General features: G+C 40.9%; 2 protein-coding genes across 2 annotated transcripts; one reads left to right on the top strand and one right to left on the bottom strand.

The window, feature by feature from the left end:
• The first annotated feature begins 13,187 nt into the window (after window positions 1-13,187).
• On the top strand, window positions 13,188-19,387 carry LOC131242500 (flavonol synthase/flavanone 3-hydroxylase-like). The gene is made up of 3 exons (XM_058241189.1): window positions 13,188-13,742; window positions 14,016-14,343; window positions 19,081-19,387. Exons 1-3 carry the CDS (start codon window positions 13,276-13,278, stop codon window positions 19,291-19,293), a joined length of 1,008 nt encoding a protein of 335 aa, XP_058097172.1. The 5' UTR covers window positions 13,188-13,275; the 3' UTR covers window positions 19,294-19,387.
• A 5,712-nt stretch (window positions 19,388-25,099) lies between these two features.
• LOC131242499 (17.1 kDa class II heat shock protein-like) lies at window positions 25,100-25,773 on the bottom strand. The gene has a single exon (XM_058241188.1). It carries the CDS (start codon window positions 25,678-25,680, stop codon window positions 25,207-25,209), a length of 474 nt encoding a protein of 157 aa, XP_058097171.1. The 5' UTR covers window positions 25,681-25,773; the 3' UTR covers window positions 25,100-25,206.
• Window positions 25,774-27,229: the final 1,456 nt, after the last annotated feature.

The following is a 27,229-nucleotide window of genomic DNA, read 5'->3' as shown; positions in this document are numbered from 1 at the left end:
ACAATTGTAACCATATGGCATCATTCAAACAGTTATAATCATCAAATCGGTGTGATTGTTACAGCATGACATGCTCCTAGTTGTATGAATCGAATGAATGGTTTAGATCACCGAAAGGTTCAAGAATGTAGGTAATGTCCCATGAAGTGGGACTTTATCAAACCCATGTATATGTAAATTTGTGTACACATATAAATGTGATCCACACACACATGGTCCACCCATCAGGCAACTAACGACCTCTTAAGCCAATATGACATCCAACCTTCCAATAAGCCCCACGATGAGGATCGCCTAGTACAGAACTTTAACTTTATCTACTTATCAGGTGGGACAGTTGGGTTGGGCTTGGATTGAGAATTACCAACCTATGGTTGGGTTGGGTTAGGGTTGAGGTACAGGAACCTTAGGTTGAGATAGGGTTGAGCACCAGCCAGACCCAACCTACCCAACTCTCAGCCCTTTTCATATCCAATCATCCATACTTTAGCTTTATCTACTTATCAGGTGGGACAATTGTAAGAGCTAAACAATTAAAGTCCTTAAAAATTCCAACCTCAGTGTTTTTTAATCATCATCCTCTTAGAGCCCATTTATATAAATGGTTAATTGAATAATTGCAATATGAGAACTGCAACACTAGTTCGGTCCAAACATACATGTGACAAATACACTCAAACATACAATAGCAAGGCAACAAATGTTTTACTTTCAGGGAAAACATCACCTATCAAGCATTTTCAAGCATAAATGAGTTAGGTCAAATAATCACACATCATGGATAAAGAAGACCTTTGATTCTTAGGTTTCTAATGTCCGCCGCTGAAAAATTTTATTTTCAAATTTCATTCTTCCATTTCGAATGTGAGCCATTAAAAAATATATTTTCAATTTTCTACATGTATCAAAACATGGACCCACTTAGGAATAATCTATTTAGCACAAGTTTCTTATGGTAGCCCACATTAGCTTCCAACTAGAAAATTTGCGCTCCCACTGTCATAAATTCTCAGCGTATGGGCCCAAATAGGGTGACTTAGGCCTGGCATCCTGACTAGTGACATGGGAGTTAGTTATTAATAATGAAACCCTCCCATGCCTATTCCATTTTTAGCCCATGCCCGAATCCAATGGAATGATTGCACTCGCAAATTGTACATTATATATATATATATATATATACATATATATCTAGAGAGAGAGAGAGAGAGAGAGAGAGAGAGAGTCATGCTCACCTATGCACCTATACACGTGCGCACCTTTGCACACGTGTCATGAGTGTCTAATTCGAATTGTCCATGTGATGCGGAATCCTGTGAAACCTGATGGGATAAATTTTTACCCTGATCTAAAATTCTGGTGGGCCAGAGAAAAGAAAAATGAAAATCAAGGGTGGAAACTTTTTTCATTTTTCATGGCTCACCAAAGTTTTAGATCAAAGTAAAAATTGGGCCTAGGGTTTCATGAGGTGCTGCTTCATGTGGACCGTTCAGATTTTAGAGTCATATCATGTATGATGAGTTCTCAACAAAGTTCACATGAGTGCAATGTGAACTATTGGGTAGCTGAGCATTCAGTTATAGAGAGCCAGAAAAGTTTTGTACTAAGCTGCTATTTGTGTTGCTTCGATTCTCCTGTAGGTATAGTAGAGCATTTTTCTTCATCCAGCTTATGTGACCTTATGCAGATTGGATGGCTAATAAACATCATGGTGGGCCCTAGAAAGGTTTCAATGGTGGGCATCATTATCCTACTTTTTCCTTTGATGTGGTCCACGTGAGGTTTGGGTCTACCTCAATTTTGAGCTCATGCCATAAAATAATCTCACAAAATAGACAGCGTGGATATAAAACATACATCATGGTGGGGCTCACATAACTTTGCCACATCAACACACCATTAATTGGGATGCAGCATCCCATGATTAAAGTGACTAGATTTTTTTATATTTATTTATTTATTTATTTATTTATTTTTAAGTTACTATGGTTGAGAGAAGACAAAGCAGGGCAGATTGTGTGTGGGGTGTGTGTGCGTGGGTAAAAATAAAAATAAAAATAAATAAATAAATAAAATCGCAGATTCGTGACAGAGCTTGTATCGTCGTTCTTGTAATCGGAGATCCACAGCATTATGTTCTGTCCACCATTCCCTCAATGCCAGTCCAGTGACACGTGCACTTACCGGGCAAGCGGCCCTCCAAGCACGTGCGAGGAAGATTAAGTTACGGAGAGAAACTTTTATACTCTGGCGGAGTGTGCCAGTGATACACAGTACTCCAAATATGTACACTTAGTTATTTAAACATCAGATTAATGAACATGGATTGGATGGTTAAAGATAAATAATATTCAATATTCCTATTTCAACAAATCAAAGGTTAGGTTTATTCGAGAAATTGATTTGAAGATTGTGACGTGCGATAATGGCCGGTTCTACAATTAAACTGGTTTTGTCTTAGTTAATGTATGCCACACATTCCATTTTTGGGGCCCACCATAATGTTTTTGAGAAATCTACCCCGTCCATCCGTTTTTCCTTATCATTTCAGGGCATTATCCCAAAACTGAGGCAGATCTAAATCTCAAATGGACCACACCATGGGAAGCAGCGGTGATAATGATTCTCACCGTTAAATATTTTTTATGGCCCACTATGATATTTATTTAACATCCAACCTGTAGATTAGGTCATACAGACCTGGATGATGGAAAAAAACAAATATTAGCTTGATCCAAAAATTTGGTAGCCGCAGGAAGTTTTTAATGGCGAGAGTTCAATCAACACCGTGTGGCCCACTTGAGATTTTGATCTACCTCAGTTTTGGGTTCATATCATAAAATTATTTTTAAAAATGTATGGAAAGCGTAGATTTATCATTAACATCTTGGTGGGACCTACGTAGCATCCCAATGGAAGAATTTCATGTGAAAAGCAACCGCTGTATTGTAACACCCCGAACTTTTCAATACCCGAGTATTGAAAGTCTTCGAGTGTTACCATAAATTTAACTTAGTATATATACGTGTACGATATCAGTCTAGTCAACCTAACCATACATCCATCCTCCAACATGAATCTGACTGATTATGAATGATATTCATCCATAAATCTAGTCGTCTGACCGTTGCTCATTTAGTTCGATACATGTACCTTCCTTTAACTAAATCAGTGAATAAGTCTCTATTTATAATGATTTAAATATAAGTCCTTTTGTAAGAATTGTTTAGAAGATGACATATAATCATCTAAAACCGTTAGATTCCACAAAACTCTTAGATCAGCAATAATTACAAAAATGCCAGCAACCTAAACCCTGAATTCCAACTCACAAGGTTCTCATGATACATTTCATGTGAAACTTTATACTAGGCATAATTATCATAAATTAACCGTACACATCAAATTTCAGCCCTTAGATTACATTAATTTAGCTACTTGATCCCTACATCCGTCCGTACAGTTATCAGACTAAGATTCTGATCCTTTCATCTTGTTCACACCATATGAATATGTTTAACTCACTATTAGGATCAGAATCTGAGAAACTTTCATGTATAAGAAAGTCACTCGAATCTAACGTTACATAAGTCTTACCCCTAATCACTCCGGAAACTCACTTTGTATTTACCTATTCACAAAACTGACCATACGTCCACCCATATACATGGTTAGAGTGCTAATCATAAAGCTTCCTTATTTTTAACAAGTCACCTGACCATCCATCAGATTTGGATCCACCAAATGGGTTATCCGAATATCAAGATGAATCGGTCATTGTGAAGATCTTCGGGTTTAAGTCCCAACTACTTGGTAACTTGTCAATCGAAGGTATATAAATGTTATTTTGAATTACGGAGTGTGTAGGCCACTAAAGAAGCATCTTGGATATCCTAGGGAGATCGGGGCCCAAACTGGACCAAGAAAAAGAGCATGAAAAATGAAGAATGCCTACCAAAATTCAAGAAATTCAGGTGGCACACTTCGACGTAATGGACGTCGGACGCTGGTTGAGAAATGAATGACAAGATCGTAAATATTCATGAATTTCATTACATACTACCGTTGAAGCTAAAACATACCGTGCAGCCCACCCGATCAACAGATCTGCCCCATTTTTGGACCTTAATCCTAGCAGGGCATGTTAAACACAATTAATAGAGCAGATCGTACAACTACAAGTAGTAAAGTAGACTTCTCACAAAATATCCCAATTCATTCAAATTTCTACGTGCATGGGATTTTACGGTAAATACCATTTAATACATTAACAGATCGTGCGGCCCACCTAAAGTTTAGATCTACTCCAAATTTTAGACCATGGGTTAACACGGCGTGCCAAAGACGGTGAATGGAGTGAATCTTCTGGAAGATCATCACAAGTGAACCCCATTTATTTTGAACAACAAGATAGAAAAGAACTTGTCTGCACGCGGTAACAGTGTATGATGAAACTGAAATTACAGTGGTTTTCACCCCCATGTCCCTACAACATGTAAACCCAGTCATCTGATAAGTTTCGAGGACCATTTTAGCCGTTGACATTCAATTTAGGAACAATCTGACCATTAGAATAACAGAAACCCACCGTTGGGAGTAGAAGTTTAGATGTATGGCCCACTTAAGAGTAAGGTCAGCCCCATTCTTGAGATTGTAGTCTTACACGAGTAAATGAACCTAGTGAATGAAGTGGATTTATCACAAACATCACAGCAGGCTTCACATGAAGTGGGCGTGCACCAAAGCCACACGTGCGCGAAGTGCACAGGACGTGTTATGCTGGCCAACTAGCACTAACCCGCGCTGTCCCTCTGTCTCTCTCTTTATTTCTACCAACGGATGGGCATCCGTTTGCGACGTCCGTGGCCCACCATGGTGATTCTGTGGGATGATCCGAATCGTCCATCGTGTCCAGGGCTTAGGCTCCGCGAAAACTCAACTTTCATATCAGATTTTCATGCATGTGTGAACGCACAATCTTCGCTGCAAACCAACCCTTCAAACACACATTTTTCAAAAAATAGGAACTATTGCCACTCCACGTCAGCGATCCGCGGGAGGGGCGTCTAGAGCAATCTCGGACGTCCTTTTGATGGCATCCTAGCCATCCATTCCTGAGAGTTTCTACCCATAGTAAAAAAAGAAAAAAAAACCACAAGCGGTTTGGTTTTGCCAGCCGTATCTAGAGACCGGTGCAAACCAGCTTAGTCCTGACCATGTATTCTTCATCTAACGGTCTAGGAAGGACTAGGGTTCTCTATATAGGAGACGATCGGACGACAGCAGGATCCCCTTTCCGTTTCTTGTGACAGCCCGAAAATGGCCATTTTCTTCCTTCCCTTGAACCCACCATGAAAACATCCTTGGAGCTTCACTCCAGCCATCCTTTGAGCTCCTCTGAGCCTATACACTCCATCTGCAACCATCAGTTAGGAGAAATAAGTCCCCGTTTCCAATCCGCCATTAAAGCTCCATCTCCTTCCTCGGTGAGAAGCAGAAATCGTATGGGTTGTGTGGCCACTGAATCCGTCAGTTGGGTTGTCCCTAAGTCAAGTCCAACCACTTCTGGACTTCCTAGAAGCAGAAAAGAAGAAGGAAGGAGCAGATAAAAGGAGGAAGAAGAAAGGAAAAGGAGGGTGGTGCGGCTGCTGCACCACCGGACCGAGTCAGGTAACCCTTCTCTCCACCTCCTCTTGGAACTCTAAGCTAAGCTAAAACTAAGACTCCATCAGGTCTTGTTCAAGCTGAAAACAGACCCCTAACTAGGATTTGATTTGGACTGTGAGCATCCCACCAATAGGGCCATACAACGGGTTTTATCTGAGCCCTGAAATGAGCTAAATATGGCCCGTAAAATGGGCCATGTATGGAGCTGAAAATGGCCCCCAGCAGGGCTGCGATTTGGACTGAAAAATGGCCCTCAGTTGGGTTGTTATCTGAGCTATAAAAAAAAAAAAATCAGCCTGATAACAGCTGAAATCCTGACTTGTAAATGACTGAAATATGGGTCGAAAATCAGGTTGTGCAATGAGCTGAAGCCGGGCCTTTTTCTGACCCCTGCAACGGTTTGGAAATGGCTATCCAGTTTGGGTTGTTATCTGGCCCAAGCAATCAGTTGGTGGGCCGCTCTACACATCACTGTGGGCCCCACTTTGGATCTGGTGGACCACACCATATGAACAGGGTGTGCTGCACCTGAGATTCCATCCCTGTGGGCCTCACCCAACTAGATCATGTGCCGCACCTCAGCCCAACAATGGGCCGGTAGATGAACTCAGTGGGCCACCTTTAGGACCACAGGCTTGGGCCGAGCCCAGCCCAGACTTTAGGCCATCTGTGGGAAGCAAGGAGTTGGACCAGACCTGGCCAAAGTTAGGCCCAGTTCGGGCCATGGAGTTGGGAAATTTTGGGCCCAATGTAGGCCACTTGTTGGGACAGAATTTGATGGGCCTGTTCACTCTAATGCGGGCCCAAATAACCGTATTCATGACCCATTTTAGTGTATTACTGCCATTGATTATATCAGTACTATTAATACTAATAATGATTAGCCATTAGTAAGTCATTCATGCTAGGACTAGTTGGCATAAACAAAATTTCAATTACTGTATAGTGGTGTTCTATTTATCGCTCTTTAATATTATCATTAACGGTAGATTAAAATATTTACTGTCAACATACTAATTATTATTATCATGTACCCAACATCGATTACATTGCTAATATTAATAGTGGCTTTACAATTATTTATATATTTCTAACATCGCGGTTAACCATACATCCATTAGCGTTTAATCCTATGATCCAAGTCTAGGACTGAACCTTAGGATGAAGTTCTAATTCTATATTAAAACCCTAAAAGTAATCCAAACCCTAGGTTGTGTAAATCTTAACCATATACACTTAGTAGAACATTGATCTCATGTGCAAATTTCACAATTCATGATAGGGTTGGATTCTAAGAAAACACGCACCTTCTAGCAACACTAGTAGGCGATTCTAAGTACAAGGTGATGATTCTTCCCCTTGAGCTTTCCATCTTCTCATTAGCTTAAGTTATAGTTTTTATTTAAATTTATATTTGATATCTCTCTCTTATAATCATATGTGTTAACTGGTGGAAATTGAATTACTATATTGCCTGCTTAATGTTCATCCTGTATAATTGTTCATGAATTATTTGTGGATTGCTTATAGAACTTGAATTGGTACACTAGTGGGAAACCCCCACCTATATGTGTACACCCATACTTGGGATATAACCCGACTGGTTGTGATAGTAATGGACCTTCGGCTTAGTGGTTATTGAATGGTGGTTTAAATTAACTAGTGATGTGGGCCTACCATCCAAGATTGTTGTGTCCAATGGTTTCCAAGGATGGTCTTTTATCGCATGATTTTGATACTCACCCTATGTGGCTTATTTTGATATGTGCCTTATGTGTCTTGCTTTGATATCGCCGTATGTGTCCTTGTCCTGGTATTTTTCCTATATGGGTTTGATGTTTTTATACTGTGCAACCATGCGATGGCAAGCCCCATATATTATAATATGATGAACCATTAGTCGATGGTTTTCTATTAAACATCCTAAGGTGGTAGCCTCATGAGTCGGGGATGGTGGTAATGGGACACTATGCCCGAGCTGTCGGCCTACGCTAGGCTCTGAGCTCCCCGTAGTGACCTTGAGTTTACCTAAATTGGCTGATTGTAACTGAACTAATAACGGTTTGGCTAATCATGCATCCATAGCATGTTGGCGATGACGGATGGCTAATCTGGATGCTGTAGCACGTGCCCTAGGATCTTCGGGGTATCGTTTCGCTAGCTCCAAGACTATCGACTATCGACCCCTGTCCGACTGGATGATTTTTCCAAGTCGATGATTTGCATGGGTGACGAGCCCAAGTCCGGCTGGATATGCATCCCCAGGTCGATGTGCATACATGCATCCATGCATTTAAAAAGATTACATCATGTATTGTTTTGATTGCCTTGTTGTTTTATAACTATGCTTACCTAATACGGTGGTGTATAATCTTGAGGGGAATTCACACTGAGCTGGCTACTCATCCATTAAATATACAACCGTGCAGGTAGTGCAGGTAGCCCCGTATATTGGTGAGGAGCAGGCTATGGTTGACAAGGGTGCATGATTCTATTTGCTAAGGGCTGCTACATGATTTCGTAGTTCAAGATTGTTGTAGTTTACCTTGTTTCACATGTAATATTATGTCATTTTGTATTCGTGAGAATGAAGACATTGGTTTGTATAAGTCATTATGGGCAACCACTTGTATATTCTAAATGAAAATTTAAACTTCCCTTTTAGCTTACTTGTCCATTCTACACTCATTTGCTTACTCTGATAAATGAAAAAAATACATGAAGTTGACCATCTTTGAAGGTTAACACTTGGATTTTTGGGAAACGAGTCATGTATTCGGGTCTTGAAAACACGGGGCGTTACATGTATCCTTCGGAAAGTTAGAGAATATGGTGAAGAGGCGTACTAGAGAAGGAAGCTCGCTTTTTCAAACTTCGCAGAAGAGCGCCTTCATCCAAGCCGTCTGCCTTATCTAATGGTCGATAGCAAGGTTTGCACGTAATGATGTTCGACTTCAAGTAGCCAATCGAGGAAGTCCTCAATATGAAGTTGGCCGTTGAAACTAGAAAGTCCAAAATTCCTGATCTGCCTGATCGTCGCCTCGTTTGGTATATTGAAAGATCATGTCATCGATCTCCTCATTGCTGGATCCCACCTCCTCAGGCATGATCTTGCGATTCATTGTTAGCATCGCCTTGTGATTGGTGCGATTCGAATTTTAGCGCTTACTGGGGCTGGATCATCACTACGAACATAGATTTATCCTACGAATTTTGTCAAAGGATTAATCATTGCTTGCAATCCTTGCATGTCTTGTCGATGCTCCTGTTGCGCTGCTTTGAAAGCTGCCACTGTTAAAGGACAACTCCCTAGAGCACAGTACATGAAATTGTGCCTGACCCGTCGTTAAAAGCCACTAATATGAGAAAAAGCCTCGCTCTGATACCAACTGATGCAAGGAAGGACGTAATGAGATTGATCACCATCTTCTTTATATGATAAACACCTTGAATCCACAAGGTAGTCTTGAATCCGCAAGAAGAGAAAAAATTTAAGAAGTCTTAATTAATAGATGATAGATAGATTGATTTAAAAAAAAAAAAACAAGTTTAACATCCTTAAATAACCCTAAACAAATGTTAAAAACATAATTAAATAGCTATAATCAAACTAGGAAACAAATTCAAAAAATCACGCAAATTTTCCGTGTTTGTTGACCTATCGAAATAGCTCAAAAATGTTTAGAGACTAAAATTGAAAATTTTGTAAATTTAGACCTGTCGATAGATCTACCAACCTTTCTAAACTAGCAGAAATCAGCCAACTAGCAATCTGAAATTTCAAGCAGAATTTCGACCTATCGACCGGCCATGTCTACCGATCGAACTATGCTGAATTTGTCAAAATCTCCTTGAGCTTCTTCTGGTCCATGTGTATCAGGAATGTGGATAATCCACATCTTACATCAGCTGACAAAAAAACATCATTGTGGGACCTAGGAAGGTTTCAATGGTGGAAGTCACTGTCTTCATTATTTCCTATGGTGTGTTACATTTTAGCTTTGGATAAACTTCAATTCTGGGCTAAAACCATTCAAACCATACAATGATTTAGAAAAAGGGATGGACCACGTGGATAAGATAGAAAAACGGATGGACCACGTGGATAAGATACATAGAGCTGTGGTGGGCTCCACAGAGTTTATTGTGTACACTATAGTTTACGGAGTTAATCAACATGCAATCTGCTTTCGCTGGTTGCCTGGCCTCATCACCAAGTCTGCTATTGTGGTGTAAAGGAAGCGGATTGGCTGGTGTACCACACACCACCGACCCGGATGGTGGGTTGACGTCACCAAGTTTTGTGGGTCCCATCATGAGGTATGTGTTATATCCAAACCGTTCATCCATTTTGCGAGGTCGACGTAAAGCTTGAGTCGAAAAATAATACAGATCCAAATATCAAGTGGACCACACTACAAAAAGCAATGGGGGATTGAACGTCTGCCATTGAAACACTTTTGGGGGTCACTGAAGTTTTGGATCAATATGATACTTGTTTTCCCTCTCCATCTAGGTCTGTGTGACCTTATGAATAGATTTGATGGAAAATAAATGTTAGGTTGGGCCCTACAAATGTTTTACTAGTGAGAATCATTATCACCGTTGCTATTTTGGTGTGGTCCATTTGAGCTTTTGATACGACTCAATTTTGGGTTCATGCTCTAAAATGATCTCTCCAAATAGATGAACGGTGTGGATATAATAAATACATTAATGTGAGGCCCATGTAACTTTGATATCCTTTGAACAGTTCATACAACTCGAAGCTCAAGAAGCGGTAGTGCTCGTCTTATCATGACACATACCCACGCTAGCCATGTTGGTGATGTGTGGTACATTAGCCAATCCGCTTCCGTGAAAGACCATATGGTCTAAAAAAGGGATGTAGATTGGTCGGTGTACCCATAGGGCCACAACAATGACCTAGCAGGTGTGGGGTATGTGTCATGCGAAGACAAACGCTCCTCAAGCTCTAAGTTGTATGCATAATTCAAAAGATATCAAAATGACCCTATGATAATGTATTATTTATTATATTGTAGACACTCCACCTAAAATAAATATAAGTTACTTTCTGAGCTTCAATTTTACTTTAATAGATAATTTCATAGTGATTTAAATATTATTAAAAATCGAAACAGATCGAGTTGGAAGCATACTCGGCATGTTTTAGAAACAACCAATGAACCCCGTCGGCTAGCGTAAAATCCAACTGTTACCTTTTGAAGATGGAATTGGAAAGAAGAGAGGATGCATATCTTGTTACGTACTAAAAAACTCGCTATTCGCGAAATATCACCCAAAACAAAACATCTGATCGCTTCATGAGGAATGTTAGAGGCCATGAGTTACCTTTCATCTGTTTGATAACTTCCAACCTATCAATAATTGCTTGTGACATCCTCCCCGTCCACTAGGTTGGCACCTTTATGAAGAGAATCAGCCCCATCCACTAATTAGGTGGGTCATAGACAATCATGCACAACTAATGATTAAAAAAATAGAAGTGTGGCCTGCCTGATGAGTGGATGGGACTGATTTTTACAAAACGTGATTTTCATGGTGGGCTAAGTTATTGGACTGGTTGGATGTTACCCAGACATGATGGATTTTTATCTTTATTTTTTAAAAGGTAAATACTTACAATGATGCAGAGATTTGAAAAGATAACTTTCCTGGCCTTGAAGACATTCACGTGTCGTATCGTGTAACGGTGGTTGTGGGGACGGTTATGGTAATTTGACCCACAACCACAACCCAGAACATCTTCCACGTAGTGAGAGACGCGGATTAGCTGCGACTCCGGATCTAGCAATGTGGGTGTGACCCTGATCTTGGGCCCACCTTGATGTATTTGTAGTATATCCACGCTGTTTATCCATTTTTCTAGCTCGTTTTCTTGTATGGTTCGGCAGAGACAAATCTCAAGTGGACCACACAGTAGGGATTGAATTCCTCCATTAAATACTTTTTGGAGGCTAAAAAAGTTTTGAATCAAGCTGTTATTTGTGTTTTCCTTTCATCCAGGTCTCTGTGATATTATCAAAACGTTGGATGGTAAATAAAAATTATAATGGGCTTAGGAAGTTTTTAACGGTGGGTGTTCAATCACCACAATTTGTTTGTGGTATGTTTCACTTGAGATTTGGAATTGACTCATTTTTGGGACCACGCCCAAAAATCCCAAAAATGATATGGGAAGATGGATGGATGGCACGAATATACGAGACATACGTGAAGGTAGGCCCCACGGTCAACGTCGCTCACATGTCTTCTTCAGGGGTCGCAGCTAATCTGACTTGGATTACCTCACGTTCAGCCTTATTTCGGCTCGATTGGGAGCTTGTAAACAGAAAATGAAGTTGGAGGTAAATGAACCGGAAGTAAATGGGTTACATATTTGAAATCAAAATATTCCGTTTCAACAGAGTAAATGAGAGAAATTTAAATGCATTTGAATCTTTTAATATATTCCCATGAATATATATGATATCCCAAATTAGCTTGAATATCCTTATTGCATATATGTGATATGTAATAGAAGGATTGTAATTAGCCCATTGAAATATATATTTTAGTAAAAAAAAAAGAAGGAAATTTTGAACCTTAGATAGGCCACAAATGTAAGGATAGCAAACAAACAACTTTTCAACATTTTTTAAGCGTCCATTTAGATGTGATTTTAGTGAGGTACTTTATAAATGGATTATTTCGAAGTATCATTGGTGTAACGCGTGTATACCATACATGTGTGCAGTGATACCTTTGTTTACATGTACGACTCTTCATGAAATCTTTTAAAAAAATAATTCACCTCATTCACTTTCAGTTTCATTTCATCTAACATTTATATTTACCTCAATTTACTCCCATTCAAGCGGCCGTTACATTCACATTTACTCTCGTTTCATTTCCTATACATTTAACTCCATTTGAAACATGAACACCTTTATGAACCCCAACCACCAACTGTCTCAAGTAACCCTTTTAGCCTCATAATCATACACTTCCTTCTAGAAACATTACGATCCTCCCTGTATTTGGAGAGGCTTCATTTGATACGCTGGCAGAGTACAAAGCAATTCGCGTGCACTCATCCCCATACACATGGCATACATGTACCAATCCAGGCCGTCCAAATAAGGCTAAGCCATTAGATCACATTGTCTCGACCATCATGATCCTGGTTAATAGCATTTCTTTGAATCTAGGCAACCGACTATTTTACTTTTAAATGTCCATTGAATATATATATATATATACACACACACACACGGCCCTACGATTTGAACACTGTAATTTTAGGTAACAGGTACAATTTCCATGTGAATGCGTACGAAGCATACATTCTTTCAGAGTATCGAATTTTTTGGCGTAGAAAATTAATTACAAGTGCACGAAGCGTGGTTGGTTTATCAAGTGAACCTCCTCTTCCCACGTCGATCTTTCCTTTCGCCACGTACATGCGTGCTTCCCCACTACTCTCCTACCACCTCCTCTATAAAACCAGTCTCTTTGAAAAAGAGAATACAAAGGAAGACCCCTTCTTACCTTGTTCTACACACCATTTTCTACTACCTTTTGACTCAATTTCTTTTTCTAGGAATGGAGGTTGAAAGGGTGCAGGCCATTGCATCTATGTTCACAGCCAAAGATGGCATCCCTGCCGAATTCGTCCGCTCAGAGAACGAACGTCCGGGGATCACCACCTTCCAAGGTCCAGTCCCTGATGTCCCGACCATCGATCTTCGTGACCCAGATCGCGAAAAGATCATACGAGAAATCGCTGATGCTAGCCAAGAGTGGGGAATTTTCCAAGTAGTAAACCATGGGATACCAGACGACATAATAAGAAAGTTGCAAGATGTAGGGAAAGAATTCTTCGGGCTTCCACAAGAAGAGAAGGAGGAGTATGCAATAAAGCCGGAATCCGATACGTTGGAAGGTTACGGTACAAAGCTCCAGAAGGACATGGAAGGTAAGAAGGCTTGGGTGGATTTCTTCTTCCACAACATATGGCCACTTTCTCGCATTAACCACAATGTGTGGCCCAAGAACCCTCCTGCTTACAGGTTTGCATCCACTCCCCTGCTCACGTTAGATTTTCCTTTAAAGACCCTGCTAACATGCACTTCCACTGTAATGGTGGTGAGTGCAAACCCGAACCCCAGCTAACTCACACAACATTTAGGGTTGGAAAAACTCGACCCGGGACCCTTGGTTCGAACCATTTCCCATATGGGTTGGGTTTTATCAACTCGAGATAGGTTAAATAATCTTGAATTTTTAGACCTAAACCCGACACATAGGCATCCCTTAACTATGTAGGGTTGGTTCTAATGCAGGGAGGCTAATGAGGAGTACGCGAAATACATGCAGAATGTGGTGGACGATCTGCTGAGTAGCCTTTCGCTAGGGCTAGGATTGGAGGCGGGTGTGCTAAAAGACGCGGTGGGTGGAGATGATCTGGAGTTTCTGTTGAAGATAAATTACTACCCTCCATGTCCTCGGCCAGATCTTGCGTTGGGTGTGGTGGCCCACACCGACATGTCAGCAATAACTGTTCTTGTGCCGAATGAAATATCGGGTCTGCAGGTCTTCAAGGACGATATCTGGTTCGACGTCAAGTACATTCCCAACGCTCTCATTGTCCACATCGGGGACCAGACTGAGGTAATGTTTTTTTTTGTCTTTTTTTCAACGGATGCAATAAAGCTACCTGCATCTGCCCATATGGATAGGGAAATTGTAGATCTGGACCGTCAATCTAGTAGGATCTGCCTTGGATTGGCTATAGTTTGAAAACGAGAGTAATGGAACCATCCTAGCCATTCTTTTCTGTTGTATGAATGTGAACCGTTAAAAAAAAATTTCTTTATTTTACCATCTATTTGAGGGCCACAAATCAGATGCTTGGGCTCATGCATTTTTAGTAAGTTTTTAAACATGATCAAACCATGGTGGTCCACTACATGGACGGTCTGTATCTACTTCTTACCCTTCCATATGTACGGCGGCATACTTGTTTGGGTTCAGTTCCGGTCGGTGCACTATGTGCCCCACCATGATGTATGTGTTTCATCCATTCTGTTCATCCATTTTTACAGATCATTTTTATAGCTTGATCCCAAAAAACGAGGGGGACATAAATCTCAGGTGGACCACACCACATGAAAACAATAGTGATTGGATATCCACCATTAAAATCCTCCTAAGGCCCACTATACTGTTTATTTGACATCCAATCTGTTGATTAGGTCATATAGGACCAGATGAAGAGAAAAAACAAAGATCAGCTTGATCTACAACTTTTATGGCTCCTAAAATGTTTTTAATGGTTGACCCTCATTCAACACTGTTTCCTGTAATGTGGTCCACTTGAGATTTGGATATACCCCAATTTTGGAGTCATAACGCAAAATGATCTCTAAAAATAGATGGGTGGCATGGATGAAACACATACATCATGCTGGGGCCCACATAGCACCGACCACCAGCCATTGGCTGGTGTCAGGGGGAGTAGCCAATCCGTTTCCACTCACTCAAGTGAGTAGTACCTGCACGTGGGGTGTATACTCGATTGATCATCTTTCTTTTAAACCGTCCGTGTTTTCATACGCTTGTGTCCCAATTGATGAGTGGATAGGCCTGATGTTTAGGACAGGACGTGCGGATAGTGGACCCATCTCATGAATGGACCAGATCTACAGAGGTGGGCACACATGTTAGCACGTGTGCCATGAGTTAACACTTCAACCATTCTCTCCTGGAAAGGGCCCAGCCATTTCTCTAAAACTTCTGTAACCTTCTTCACATAACCTTCGATGAGTAGATTGGCTTGATTTCATCACGTGAGTTTCTAGATTCATTTAGAGCTGAACATAAGTCGAGTCAGCTCGAACCGAGTTGGTTGAGCTTGATCCGACCCGGCTCAGTTGAGTTCTAGCTGGTTGGGTGGGGTTAGGGTTGGGCTAGGATGATCAAGGGGTTGGTTGGATTGTGTTGGGTTGGGTCCGGTTGGGTTAGGATTAGCCAGTTGGGTTGCGTCGGGTTGGGTCAGGGTTAGGCTGGGATGGTCAGGGGCTGCTCGGGTTGTGTCGGGTTGGGTTACATTGGGGTTGGGTTGCGTCCAGTTGGGTCAAGTTTAGGTTGGGTCAATATTGGGTTGAGATTGTTAGGGAGTTACTTAGGTTGGATTGAGTTGATTACTTGAGTTATTTGAACTACTTGGATTAAAAAAAATTTAAATTATTTGAATTGGAAAATTTTAAAATTACTTGAACCACTTGAAATAGGAAAATTCAGATTTGTTAATTGATTACTTGAATAATTGTCTAAGTTACTTGATTACTTGAATTGAAAAATTTTACACTTGTGTAGACTTGTAGTTGATTGCTTGAATTTGATTTATGCTTAATTCAAATATTAAACCACAAATCGTATATTAAATATATGATTTGTGCTTGTATACTTCAATTAAACATAAATCAATTAGATTTAGAGTGATCCAACTTGATACTTGATAGATGAATTTGATAATCTACTTATTTGTTTAAGAATTCATATACAATAAGTTATATTCAAATTAATTATTATTTTGATATGAATTCTTAAATTGTCCAAGTTGAACAGTTTAGTAATATATTATGTACCTATTGTTGCTTATACGATTTACACGAAATTAAATATTAGGTGCATAAACCGAATTTATTATTCAAATATACGATTCTGGTGATGAATATTAAGTGGGTTTAATGTTTTGTAGTAACAAATATTCTTATATTGTTATTTGTTAATTTGTAATAATTTGTTATGCATTGCCACTACACCTATTTCAATTATAACAATCTTGATTTTATTATTTTAATGATTTTATAATGAATTTTAAAATAATATTAAAAAAATCATATAACTCGACTCGAATAACTCGCACGACCCAACTTAATCCTAGCTTAACTCAACTTGAACCAGCGAGTCGAGGCAAGCTAGAGATGTGAGCTTGAAGACCGAATTGAGCTAAGCTTGAGCTTAGGTCATAGTGGGGTCCAACTAGGCTGAGCTTGGCCTAACTCGACTCATATTCAATTCTAGCGATTATCGTGGCATAGACAGACATGAATTGTGTGGTGACCCCGCAACCTGGAATGTCCCTAGTGACCCGATTTTGTGGGATTTGATTGAGTTATTGTTACGAAAAATGTTTTAATTAAAAAATATTTTCTATAAAAAAAATTATATATAAATATATATAAAAGGTTTGTAAAAAATTGGGCTTTTTTTTTTTTTGTTTTGTTTTGTTTTGTTTTGTTTTTGTTTTGGGAATAGTCCCATATTAGAAAGGAGAGAAGAAAATTATGTCTTAGTAAGTAAGGTGTTGAGTACTTTACTATTTGCTTAGTGAATCTGTTGAATATAAAATGCGTGCACACGGGCTCGGGTGGGCATGTGAGGCAGTATGGTCGTAAAGGTATTAATGGTACACTTTGCACTTCGCACATGCACATCGTGTCGCAGATGGGTTGCTCCCTTGCGACCTTACGTGAATCGATGCAACAATATATATGGGTCAGATGGTTGGATTGTTGTGGGTAAAATGTTTAAGAGAGATGTGTCTGCCTTATATCAGAGCTAAAACTAGCTATTTAAGAAGCCTGATGTTACTACTCATGCAGTAATAAACCGGACCATGTGAAAATTGCTACATGTGGATAGCCCAACCGTCATAAATGGCTAGCATGCAGTTGATTGTCCCACCTGCAAAACAGTCAGAAACTACCAAATATTGGCTAGTTTTTCATCAACGGTTTAAGAAAAAAAAAAAAATCATTTGAAGTTATGACCTTGGACCAAAACGTTCAACTACCCTAGCTTATATAAACAGAGCTTGGATGGTTCATTTCACCATCACCAACCACTTAAATCATTATTTCATATAATCCAATAAAGCTCAAGAGTCCTCTAATCAAGCCAGATAGATTCAATACAAACTTCAGCCAGCAAGTCCTCGAGAAATATACTACTATAGGGGTTTAAGCGGGCAATTTCTTTTCTAAATTTCTCTATAATTTGTGATTTTTCTTTAAATGTTTTAACCTACTAGCAAACCATGTACATAGAGTTTTATGAGTGGTTTCTTTGTGATTGTTGAACGTAGAACCACACACTAATCTGCCGTATCTTATAAGTTATTTACCTACAACTTGTCAACGGTCTCAATTACTTTGAGAATGAGACAAATAACGCTTTAAGAAAAACATCACCACAAGTGCTTTAACCTATACTTAATATTTTTTTTTTAATTTCTTTCCTTATTTTACAAAAATTACCAATATATAATATGAGAATATCAAGTTTTTAACAGTCATTAGCCGCTGATGGCCCTAGCCAAGTGGGATTTGAATGGGTCAAGTGCCACCATCAGATTTGGCCCCGGTAAGAAGCGGTTTGAGTACGACCCTGCCGTACAGACCAGGCTGAGTTGCAGTACTCCTAGGAACAGATTCGTTGAAGATTTCTAACATCTTATTGGTGGGCCCTGTTTGTTGAAATAACATAAAGGGACATTTCTCATTTTTAACTGTAACAAAAAATAAAAAATAAAAAAAAATCTAAAATATTGGTTCTTTATTGGGAACCATAAATAGGACAGTCCACGTATGCTACTTCTAAGTAATTTTTAGGTGCCTGCGTAGCATTATCACACTCTTCCATAATATCAAAACTTTTCTTTTGAATGATACCCGTAAAAATACCCATTAAAAAAAAAAAAAAAAGAATTATTGGTTTCAGGTGGTCACGGAAGACTGGCTGGCTTTGTCGTTTCTTTTGAGATTCTAATTCCCAGGGTCCGGGTACATATGTGCACGTGATTCTTCCCAAGGAGCGTTACCCGTATGCCTTGCATGCGTTGGCTCAATCTAGACCGTCCACCAAACCTAACTAGGCATTAATTCCAGAATCAGACCAGTTAAACAATCCAGACCGCTGATTGTTACAGAATTGTCTGCTGACTTAAAACTGTTAGATATCTTTTATCTCAACCGTCCTTAAATATGTTAGTCAATCGATTATCTAACTCATCATACCGCTCTATTTTTATTCTTACAAATCATCGAAATTAGGCCTCACAACTTAGACAGTTGGATTTGAGTTTCTTATATTACAAATTTGCAATTTCTGAATGCATGCGTATTTACCATCATGCTCTACTTAAATATCAAATATTATATTTCTTACGGCCTAAATGGAGCAACGTATGATGACCCTCTTCACATGCATTTTTTTAACTTTTGGCCAACTGCCAGTGGGTGATACATATATATGAACGGCCAATAAGGAGATGGCAATGAGTGGACGGTCTGGATGAATGATTTTGATTTTGATTTAAGAACATTGTTGATTTGGGTGCAGATATTAAGTAATGGAAAGTACAAGAGCGTGTTGCACAGGACGACAGTGAACAAGGAGAAGACAAGGATGTCATGGCCGGTATTTTGTTCACCACCAGCTGAAATGGTGGTAGGACCTCTCACTCAGCTTGTGGACGACCAAAACCCTCCTAAATTCAAGACAAAGAAGTACAAGGATTATCAGTATTGTAAGCTTAATAAACTTCCTCAGTAGAGAGTTGAGTGATGGATTGTTTCCGCTGCTTTTGCCCTTCTTATCTTATTATTATTGATAAATGCAGAGACTATTCTCTGCTTTGTGTTTCCAATCTCTCTCTCTCTCTCTGGGCAACAGAAAGCTCCATAGGGCTTACTATGATGTATATGTGACATCCAATCCATTCATCATCTGAGTCAGACGACTTGAGTAGGTAATTCCGAAAGTCATGCCTATTCAGAACTCAAGTGGGCCACACCATAGAAAAACGTAAGAATAGAGATAACTACCGTTAAAATCTTCGGAAGGCCCAATGTGATTTTTTATGACATCCCATCCATTCATAAGGCAAGTACATGACTGATGAAGTATGACATCCCATCCATTAACCCAATCCAATCACCAAGTTGGGCCATGTTTCATGAAAAAAGAATGAATGGTTTGAAGGCACGTGTGTAGTCTAAAAGCACTCTTGGATTTACGGTCATGTTTCAATTATAAAAGGCCATTTTTACTAAGAAAGTGGTAGATGGAAGAATACCTGAAAAAACCATTTTGGACTAGACTACTTTAAACCTTTTGATCAGTTGCCTTTTACTTACTGGGCCAGCCCTCTAGGAAGAGCCAGGGCCAGCACCTTTTAGCCTGATTGGGGCCACGGCTGCAAATAGACAACTAGGATTGAGCCCATTGCCACCCTTATGTGCAGTTTAGACTTGAGGAATACGCTGTTATTAAAAAGTCGAAAAGGAAAGGGAGGGAAAGAAAACTCACCGGAGAGGTGAAAAGTGCACAATTGGGGAAGTAAAAAGGCGAAGAAGAGTGAAAGTAATAAAGAAATTAGTGAAACGCGAAGACAGGCAGAGAGGAGGAGAAAAGAAGAAGAGAAAACGAGAAAGGAAAGCTCGCGCGAAAATGGAAAACAAATCCCGCTCTCCCCTTTTATACCCGAGCCACGTGGCAACGACATTTAAGGAGGACTCAAATTGACGCCTCCCCCGCACGATACGTGGCACACGCCGACTGACGCAAGTAACGCCCTCGCCATGCGTTCGATGCTCATAAGCGGACAAAACGTTTTGACGACTGTCCGCTTGTGCGACCTCGAGCACCGAACCGACACCAGTTAAGAACGACACAAGAAGCATTAAATGCCCCATCATAACCTTGGTCTCCAAGGCACACCGACTAAAAAAACTCATTACTCCTTAATGTCGATTTAACTAACACCAGGAGTAGGGGGTTTACTATTGGGGAAAAAATACCAGGTCTGGAGACCTAGTTATGGAATGAACCAACTCTATTGGCACTGCCCGAGAGTCCGAGGCAATGTACGAGATAAAGCCTAGAGGAGAGACTTAGCTCGGATTCCTGGGAAACGAATCCCGACCGAGACCTTAAAAGTCAGGAGCCATAGGCAAAGTAAGACACATAAAGTTGGCTCGGTTAACAAGGTAGCAATGTCCAAAGGGGCCGATTGATCCCCTGAAGCTAAAAGCAACCCGACTGACCATAAAACCGATCCATATAAGGCCGGTTAAGTGTCAGTTATCGGATTGAGGAAGAACGCCGGCCGTAAGCCGACCCTGTTCTGTCCGATAGGAGGCAAAAAGCGTTATCCTTGAGGCTAGCCGAGACTCATCTGTTACTTGAGTCGGTCAAGGCCGAGCCGAGCGAGGAAGAGACGGTGTAAGCTTAAATACCGTTCCGAAAATCATGGGAAAGGATTCTCGATCCCGAAGGTCTCGGGATCGGGAAGCGTCCGTAAGTAGATAACGGCTAAATCAAATATCCTAGAAATCGGGGAGAGAATCCCCGTACGGCGGGATCCTCCCTCTCCTATAAATGAGAGACACTTGAAGGGTGAAACGTACGCAAAAACTCTCTCAGAATCCCTCAATACTATAAGATCCAGATTCCTAACCTGACTTTGGCATTGCAAGGTCCCCTGCTCTAGCCAGGGTTTCTTTTGTCCTCTTCTTGTGCAGGTATTCGAAGGTCTAAGGAGGGTGAACTAGATTTTTGCATCAACAATATAATTGTAGACTTTTAATTCAATAATGTCAAATTTAATATTTCTTTCTAGTTTCAGAGTTTCATTTTCCTTGTGAATTCAAGGATTATTAATTAAGAGAAGACGGTGATATTTTAACTTTTACCAAGCAACCATTATGTCAGATCTAATCCTTCCATTGAGCTAGGTTGGACCCTTTTTCACGGATGCAACTAAAACCCTTCTTGAAACTGAGATACATGAGCCCAATCAGATTTGGGTGCTCAAAAACCAAGTCCCGGCAAGATCTGATGGAATTCAAGGACTCGACCCATTCATACGATCCTGTTTTAGGCGTTGATTATTTGATGGACCTGGCCTTTCCTGTCACTGTCCATATACACGGACAAAGGATGGGGACTAGGCAGGCTTGGAAAATGTCTAGTCTAGCATTAGCCATGGAGCTTAGTCTAGATCCAACCACAACATGAAATTAGTGCGTGAGTCAGCCGGATATGCTTGTCAGATGTCCACGAAAATATGAACCTTGCCCAGCCCAATGCTTATTGTAGCCACGACATGCGCCACTAACATTGAACCCAACCCCTAATAGGCTGGGACTTTGATTGAGTGGGTCCAGCCTGTGGGACCCTTGGGCAATGTTAGGCTTAGGCACCATCCAACCTATTTATATAGAAGTTGTAGGCCAACATGAGAAAGGGTCGAATCTTGTAACCCGAATCTCTTAGATGGGACCCACTTATGTTAGGCAGGAACCGAGCTGGATCCACTTGTGTTTTAAACACAAAGCGACCGAGACAGACCATGCCCTGAAATTTCATTATAGAGCAATCCTAACCTACAGTTTGTGGCTTGCAAATGGACAATCGACCATGGAAGCACATGATGGTCTAACTAAATAAATGTGTGACATGGGCCATGTCTTGCGAAGCACTTATATGTAGCGTCCTGAAGGCCTTGAATCCGAACAAGTGGGCCACATGGTTTTCTTTCCTCAACCACTGGTCTGATCTGCCCCATTCAATCAACAAGTCCTAAATATGAAATTAACAAAAGGAAAAAAAAAACCAAAAAATTGCTGCAACGGTCCTCAATCAACGAGAGAGGTTAAAAGATCCAACGGCAAGGATTTGGCTATGGAGTATCTACAGTGAGGCTAAGAAGACCAATCAATGGTCACAAAGAAAGTGTACTCACTGATGCTTTTTTTTTTTTTTGTCTCTTAGCTTGTTAGTACACCCCACTATCAGTTCACACTACACTGTTAGCCACCCCCACTAGGGAATCCGTACCAAGACCTCGGTGTTGAAACTACTCACGCGAGAGGTCACCGCAAGATGTGGAACATCCAACACATTCAGCGGGTGGGGTTAGATCTGGTAAAGGTTAGGATTAGAGCTGTATAAGAGCTGAATTGAGTCTAGCTTCGCCAAGCTCCGCTTGGCTTGGTCAGCGGCTTGGGCCAGCTTGAGCCGAGTTCGAGTTCAAGCCTATGAACTAAGTTTGAGTTTATATTTTAGGGGTTTTAATGTATATAATATGTAATATATATAATATATAATATATAATTTATTTAAATATAAATATTTATAAAATATGTATATTAAGTGAATTCGATCCAAGTTGAATCAATTCTGACTCAAGTTCGAGCCGAGTTCGGTCCAACTTGAACTTGGCTTGAAATTTTTTCAAGCTCAAAAATAGCTTGGCTAATAATCCAAAATTTCCCATTGGAGTCAATCTAGTTAACCAAGCTAACTGGGTTCATTTACAGCTGTTGTTAGGATTTACTCTCCAACAGGCTGGCCTACTCCTTTTTTCCTAATCTAGCCTGAGCTGCACACATGAGATTATGTGCTCGGTAAAGTTGGGCCCTTACTCTTGCTCCGGTGGTAGACTCCAAGGAGTTTCAACATCTGGTCAAGGGTTCAAGTACCCATAGGTGGTGAAATCCCACAGCCACACTACGGTGTGAGTGTGTGGGGGTGTGTGTGCCTGTGTAAAATAATAATAATAATAATAAAAATGTGCTCCCGCAGAGTCTATACAAGCCCGGAAGCAGATTAACCGTGAACAATCTCCAGCAATGTGGATGAGACCCTGACGATGGAGCACACCTTGATGCATGTGTAGCATATCCATTCCATCCATCACTTTTTCCAGCTCATTTTAGGGCATGGTTCTTAAAATGTGGCAGATACAAGTCTCAGGTGGACCACACAATAGTGATTGAATTCCCACTATTAAAAATTTCTTGGAGCCACAAAAGTTTTGGATGAAAGGCCAACCCATTGGATGAGTTGGATGTGGTAACGTTGAAAGCTATCCACTATGTGGACCATAAATATCATTTACCAATGGATGCAGGTAGGAATGCGTGGGACTGATAGATTCCCCTGTTCCCAACCCAAACTGGACCCATGACCCATTATCCTTTGGCCCGACCCAGCCCACTTAAAATCCATAACAACCCAACCCACCCATTTCTCCATCAGTCTAACCTGAGCCATTAAGTGTAATCAGGTCGGGCAGCCACAACCTAAGCTCGGTTCAAGAATGGCTGGGTTGGGTTAAGCGAATGTGCATAAGGTAGCATGCCATCTATATTTTTCTTCTCTGTTTCATTGAATTATTGAGTGGGCTCTGGTCAGGTACATCTGCCCGAACCCCGTTTTAGAACCCATATGGTCGGTTAGACTAGTTAGGGTTCAAGACAAACCCAACCCATTTACTCTCATTTCTAGCCAAAGCCTAACGAGCTATCCATTTAGCTTAGCCCGACAAAACCCTTAGTATTCATAATATAAAAAGATATAAATATAGAAATATGCAACATTTCTATTATAAATTTTCATTATTCTATATAATGAAGGGAACATGAAATTAATTTCATTCTCTCAGTCTGTGTGATATTATCAACAGGTGAGTGAGATATTGGATGGCAAATGGCAGATAAAACATTACACTGGCATTCATAGGTTTTAATAATAGGCATTCAATCACCACTCTTTCCTCTCCAATAGTGTGGTCCACCTAAGAGATGGATTTATCTCATTTTTAGGGCATTACTTAAGATAAGACAAGGATCTGCCTCATTTGAGGGCTAATGTCCCTAAAATGAGGGGGGTAAAATGGATGGATATCATTGTGGGGCCCACTGCACCGACCATAATGTTTGTATCTTACCCACGACCAAGCTGATACTTGTGTATACTATATCCTTCGTACGTGCCAGTGAAATTTTATGAACAGGTTGGATGATAAATCCACATCCATTGGGCCCTTACGAAAGGTTTCACTTTTTAATGGTGGACGCCATTGCCCACTGTTTCCTATGGTGTGGTCTACTTGAGCTTCCAATCTGCCTCATTTTTGGTCTCATGCCCTATTACAAGATGGTAGAACCGATGGACAGCGTGGATCATACACACATCATCGATGGTAAAACCTATTGGATTTCAAGAGGCGTCATTACATCCCTATTTTCCTCTCAAGTCTCAAGCAAACACCATTCAAAAGTCATTAACTAGCTATTTACCAATATTTAAATATGTGATTGAAAACACAAAAACCCTGGGCCCTCTGTTTCCTTTCCCCCACGAAAATCACCACCACTTCATCAGTTAGTATCCGGTTTCAACATTGCAGATGTACGGCCAGATCTAGTGCACAAGATATTAGAGAGAGAAAGAGAGAGACTAATAAATAAAACAAGCCGAAGAAATCCCCAAATACATGAAAAACAAAGAGAACACAATCCAACCATATCAGCAAAAGACCTTAAACAACGTTTTCCCAAATTCTCAGATATACCATCCAAACGCATCACAACCTTTATAAGAAATCCCCAAATACATGAAAAACAAAGAGAACACAATCCAACCAAAAACAGATACCACATTCACTCGCGTTCTCTCTCAAGCGACCTTAACCTCAACGGTCTTCGGCTTCTTGGGCTCGGGCGGTGGCACTTTCTCAACGGTCACCGTCAGCACCCCATCCTGACAAACGGCCGAGATGGCTTCCGCATTCGCATTCTCAGGCAGCGCGAATTTCCTCATGAACTTACCGACCCTGCGCTCCATCCTCACGTACTTCGCCCCTTCCTTATCATCTTCCCTCTTCCGTTCGCCGCTGATGGTCAGGACATTTCCGTCCTCCACCTGGACTTTGATGTCTCCCGATTTTACTCCCGGCATGTCGACGATGAAGACGTACGATTTCGGGTATGCCTTTATGTCGACTGGGGTGGAGGCCATGGCCTTGGCGTCTGTGACGTAGGTTCGAGTCGGGGCGTTGAAGGACTTGTCGCCGTCGTCGGGGATGCTGTCTAGTACGTGATGGAGGGTTGAGAGGAATGGGTTTTCTAAGCCCATGACTCTGAAATCCATTGGAAATTGGGAATGAGGAGGCTTTGTTGGTGTGTGGGAAGGATTTCGGAATTTGCTTTGATTGCGTTTTAATGTCAGTTTTGGATGAGATGTATGAGGATAAAATGGGTTTTTATAGAGCGAGGTGAGGGTTTTCTGGGAGCTTCTGTTGACTTCTACTTGAGTCGGGAAGGTGATCGAAGTTTCTAAAGAGATCTTTTCGAATCACGAAATGACGGAAATGCCCTTTTAAAGTTCAAACACAAGGAGCTCGCGTGTATGACCTGAGATGGGTCAGGCCTATTCTGGTCTAGTATCTAGTCCATGGGTCAGGTTCAGGCCGGAAACGGATTGGCTACTAGTCTACTACCCTGTCGCCAGCCCAGGGGTAATCGTCGGTGCTATGTAGACCCACCATGATGTATGTGTTTCATCCATGCCGTCTATTTCTTTTTCTAGATCATTTTAGGATATGAGACCAAAAATGTGGTATATCCCAATCTTAAGTGGACCACATTAAAGGAACAGTGTTGAATGAACGTTAACCATTAAAAACTTTTTGGAGACCATGAAAGTTTTGGATCAAGCTGATCTTTATTTTTTCCCTTCATCTTGACCTAATCAAAAGATTGGATGTCAAATAAACAGTACAGTGGGTCTTAGGAGGATTTTAATGGTGGATATCCAATCACTATGGTTTTCCTGTGGTGTGGTCCACCTGAGTTTTATAGCCCTCTCATTATTGGGATCACGCCTAAAATGATCTGTAAAAATGGATGAACGGCATGGATGAAACACATGCATCATGGTCGGCCCCACAGAGCACCGACCAGCAGCCACCGGGCTAGTGGCGGGGGAGTAGCCAATCCGTTTCCGTTCAGGCCGGGTCGAGATCAGCCCGAGTGGGACCCGTTTACTGAACTGCTCATTTGGCTCAGCCTATTATATGTAAAGGTGGGGTTGGGGAGGATTCAAACCGAATCCGACCCATTTTAATTATACAGTCCACAATTTTCAATTCAAACCTGGTCCATTACCCATTTAGCTTGGGTCCAACCTGCCCCAAAAACTGGGACGCGGATTGCGTCCTAACCCCTGCCCTCCGTCCGGGCAGGGCTCTCTGGGGTCCACTGTTATATAAGTGTTTTATCCAATATTGTTCACCGCTTTTCTAAAATCATATTAAGATATGAGGCACAAAATGAAGTAGGTCCACACCTCCAATTGACCATACCAAAGGAATCTGCAGTGACAATGACACTCACTGTTGAAACCTTTCTAAGGGCCACCGTGATTTTTTTTTTTTACCGTCCAACCTACTCATAAGGTCATGTAGACGTACAGGAACTATCTCATTTTTTGTCTCATACTTTAAAATGATACGAGAAAAACGATGAGCGTCCAAAAACTGCTCAGGCTGTTTAACCGGTGGTTGCCACCGTACAAGGCCTGCCGTGCAAAACAAGTAAAATTGGGCCTGACTATGCCATCGGGCGGGTTCGAAAGCAGGACAAGGCCCAGCCCATTGATTGGGGTTTTAGACCCGGAAACCCATAGGCTCCTCGCCCAC

This window comes from Magnolia sinica, chromosome 4 (genome assembly GCF_029962835.1).
Source record: "Magnolia sinica isolate HGM2019 chromosome 4, MsV1, whole genome shotgun sequence".
NCBI classification, from domain to species: domain Eukaryota; kingdom Viridiplantae; phylum Streptophyta; class Magnoliopsida; order Magnoliales; family Magnoliaceae; genus Magnolia; species Magnolia sinica.
Note: the sequence above shows the minus strand (reverse complement) of the source record. Positions and strands in the feature narration are given on the sequence as shown.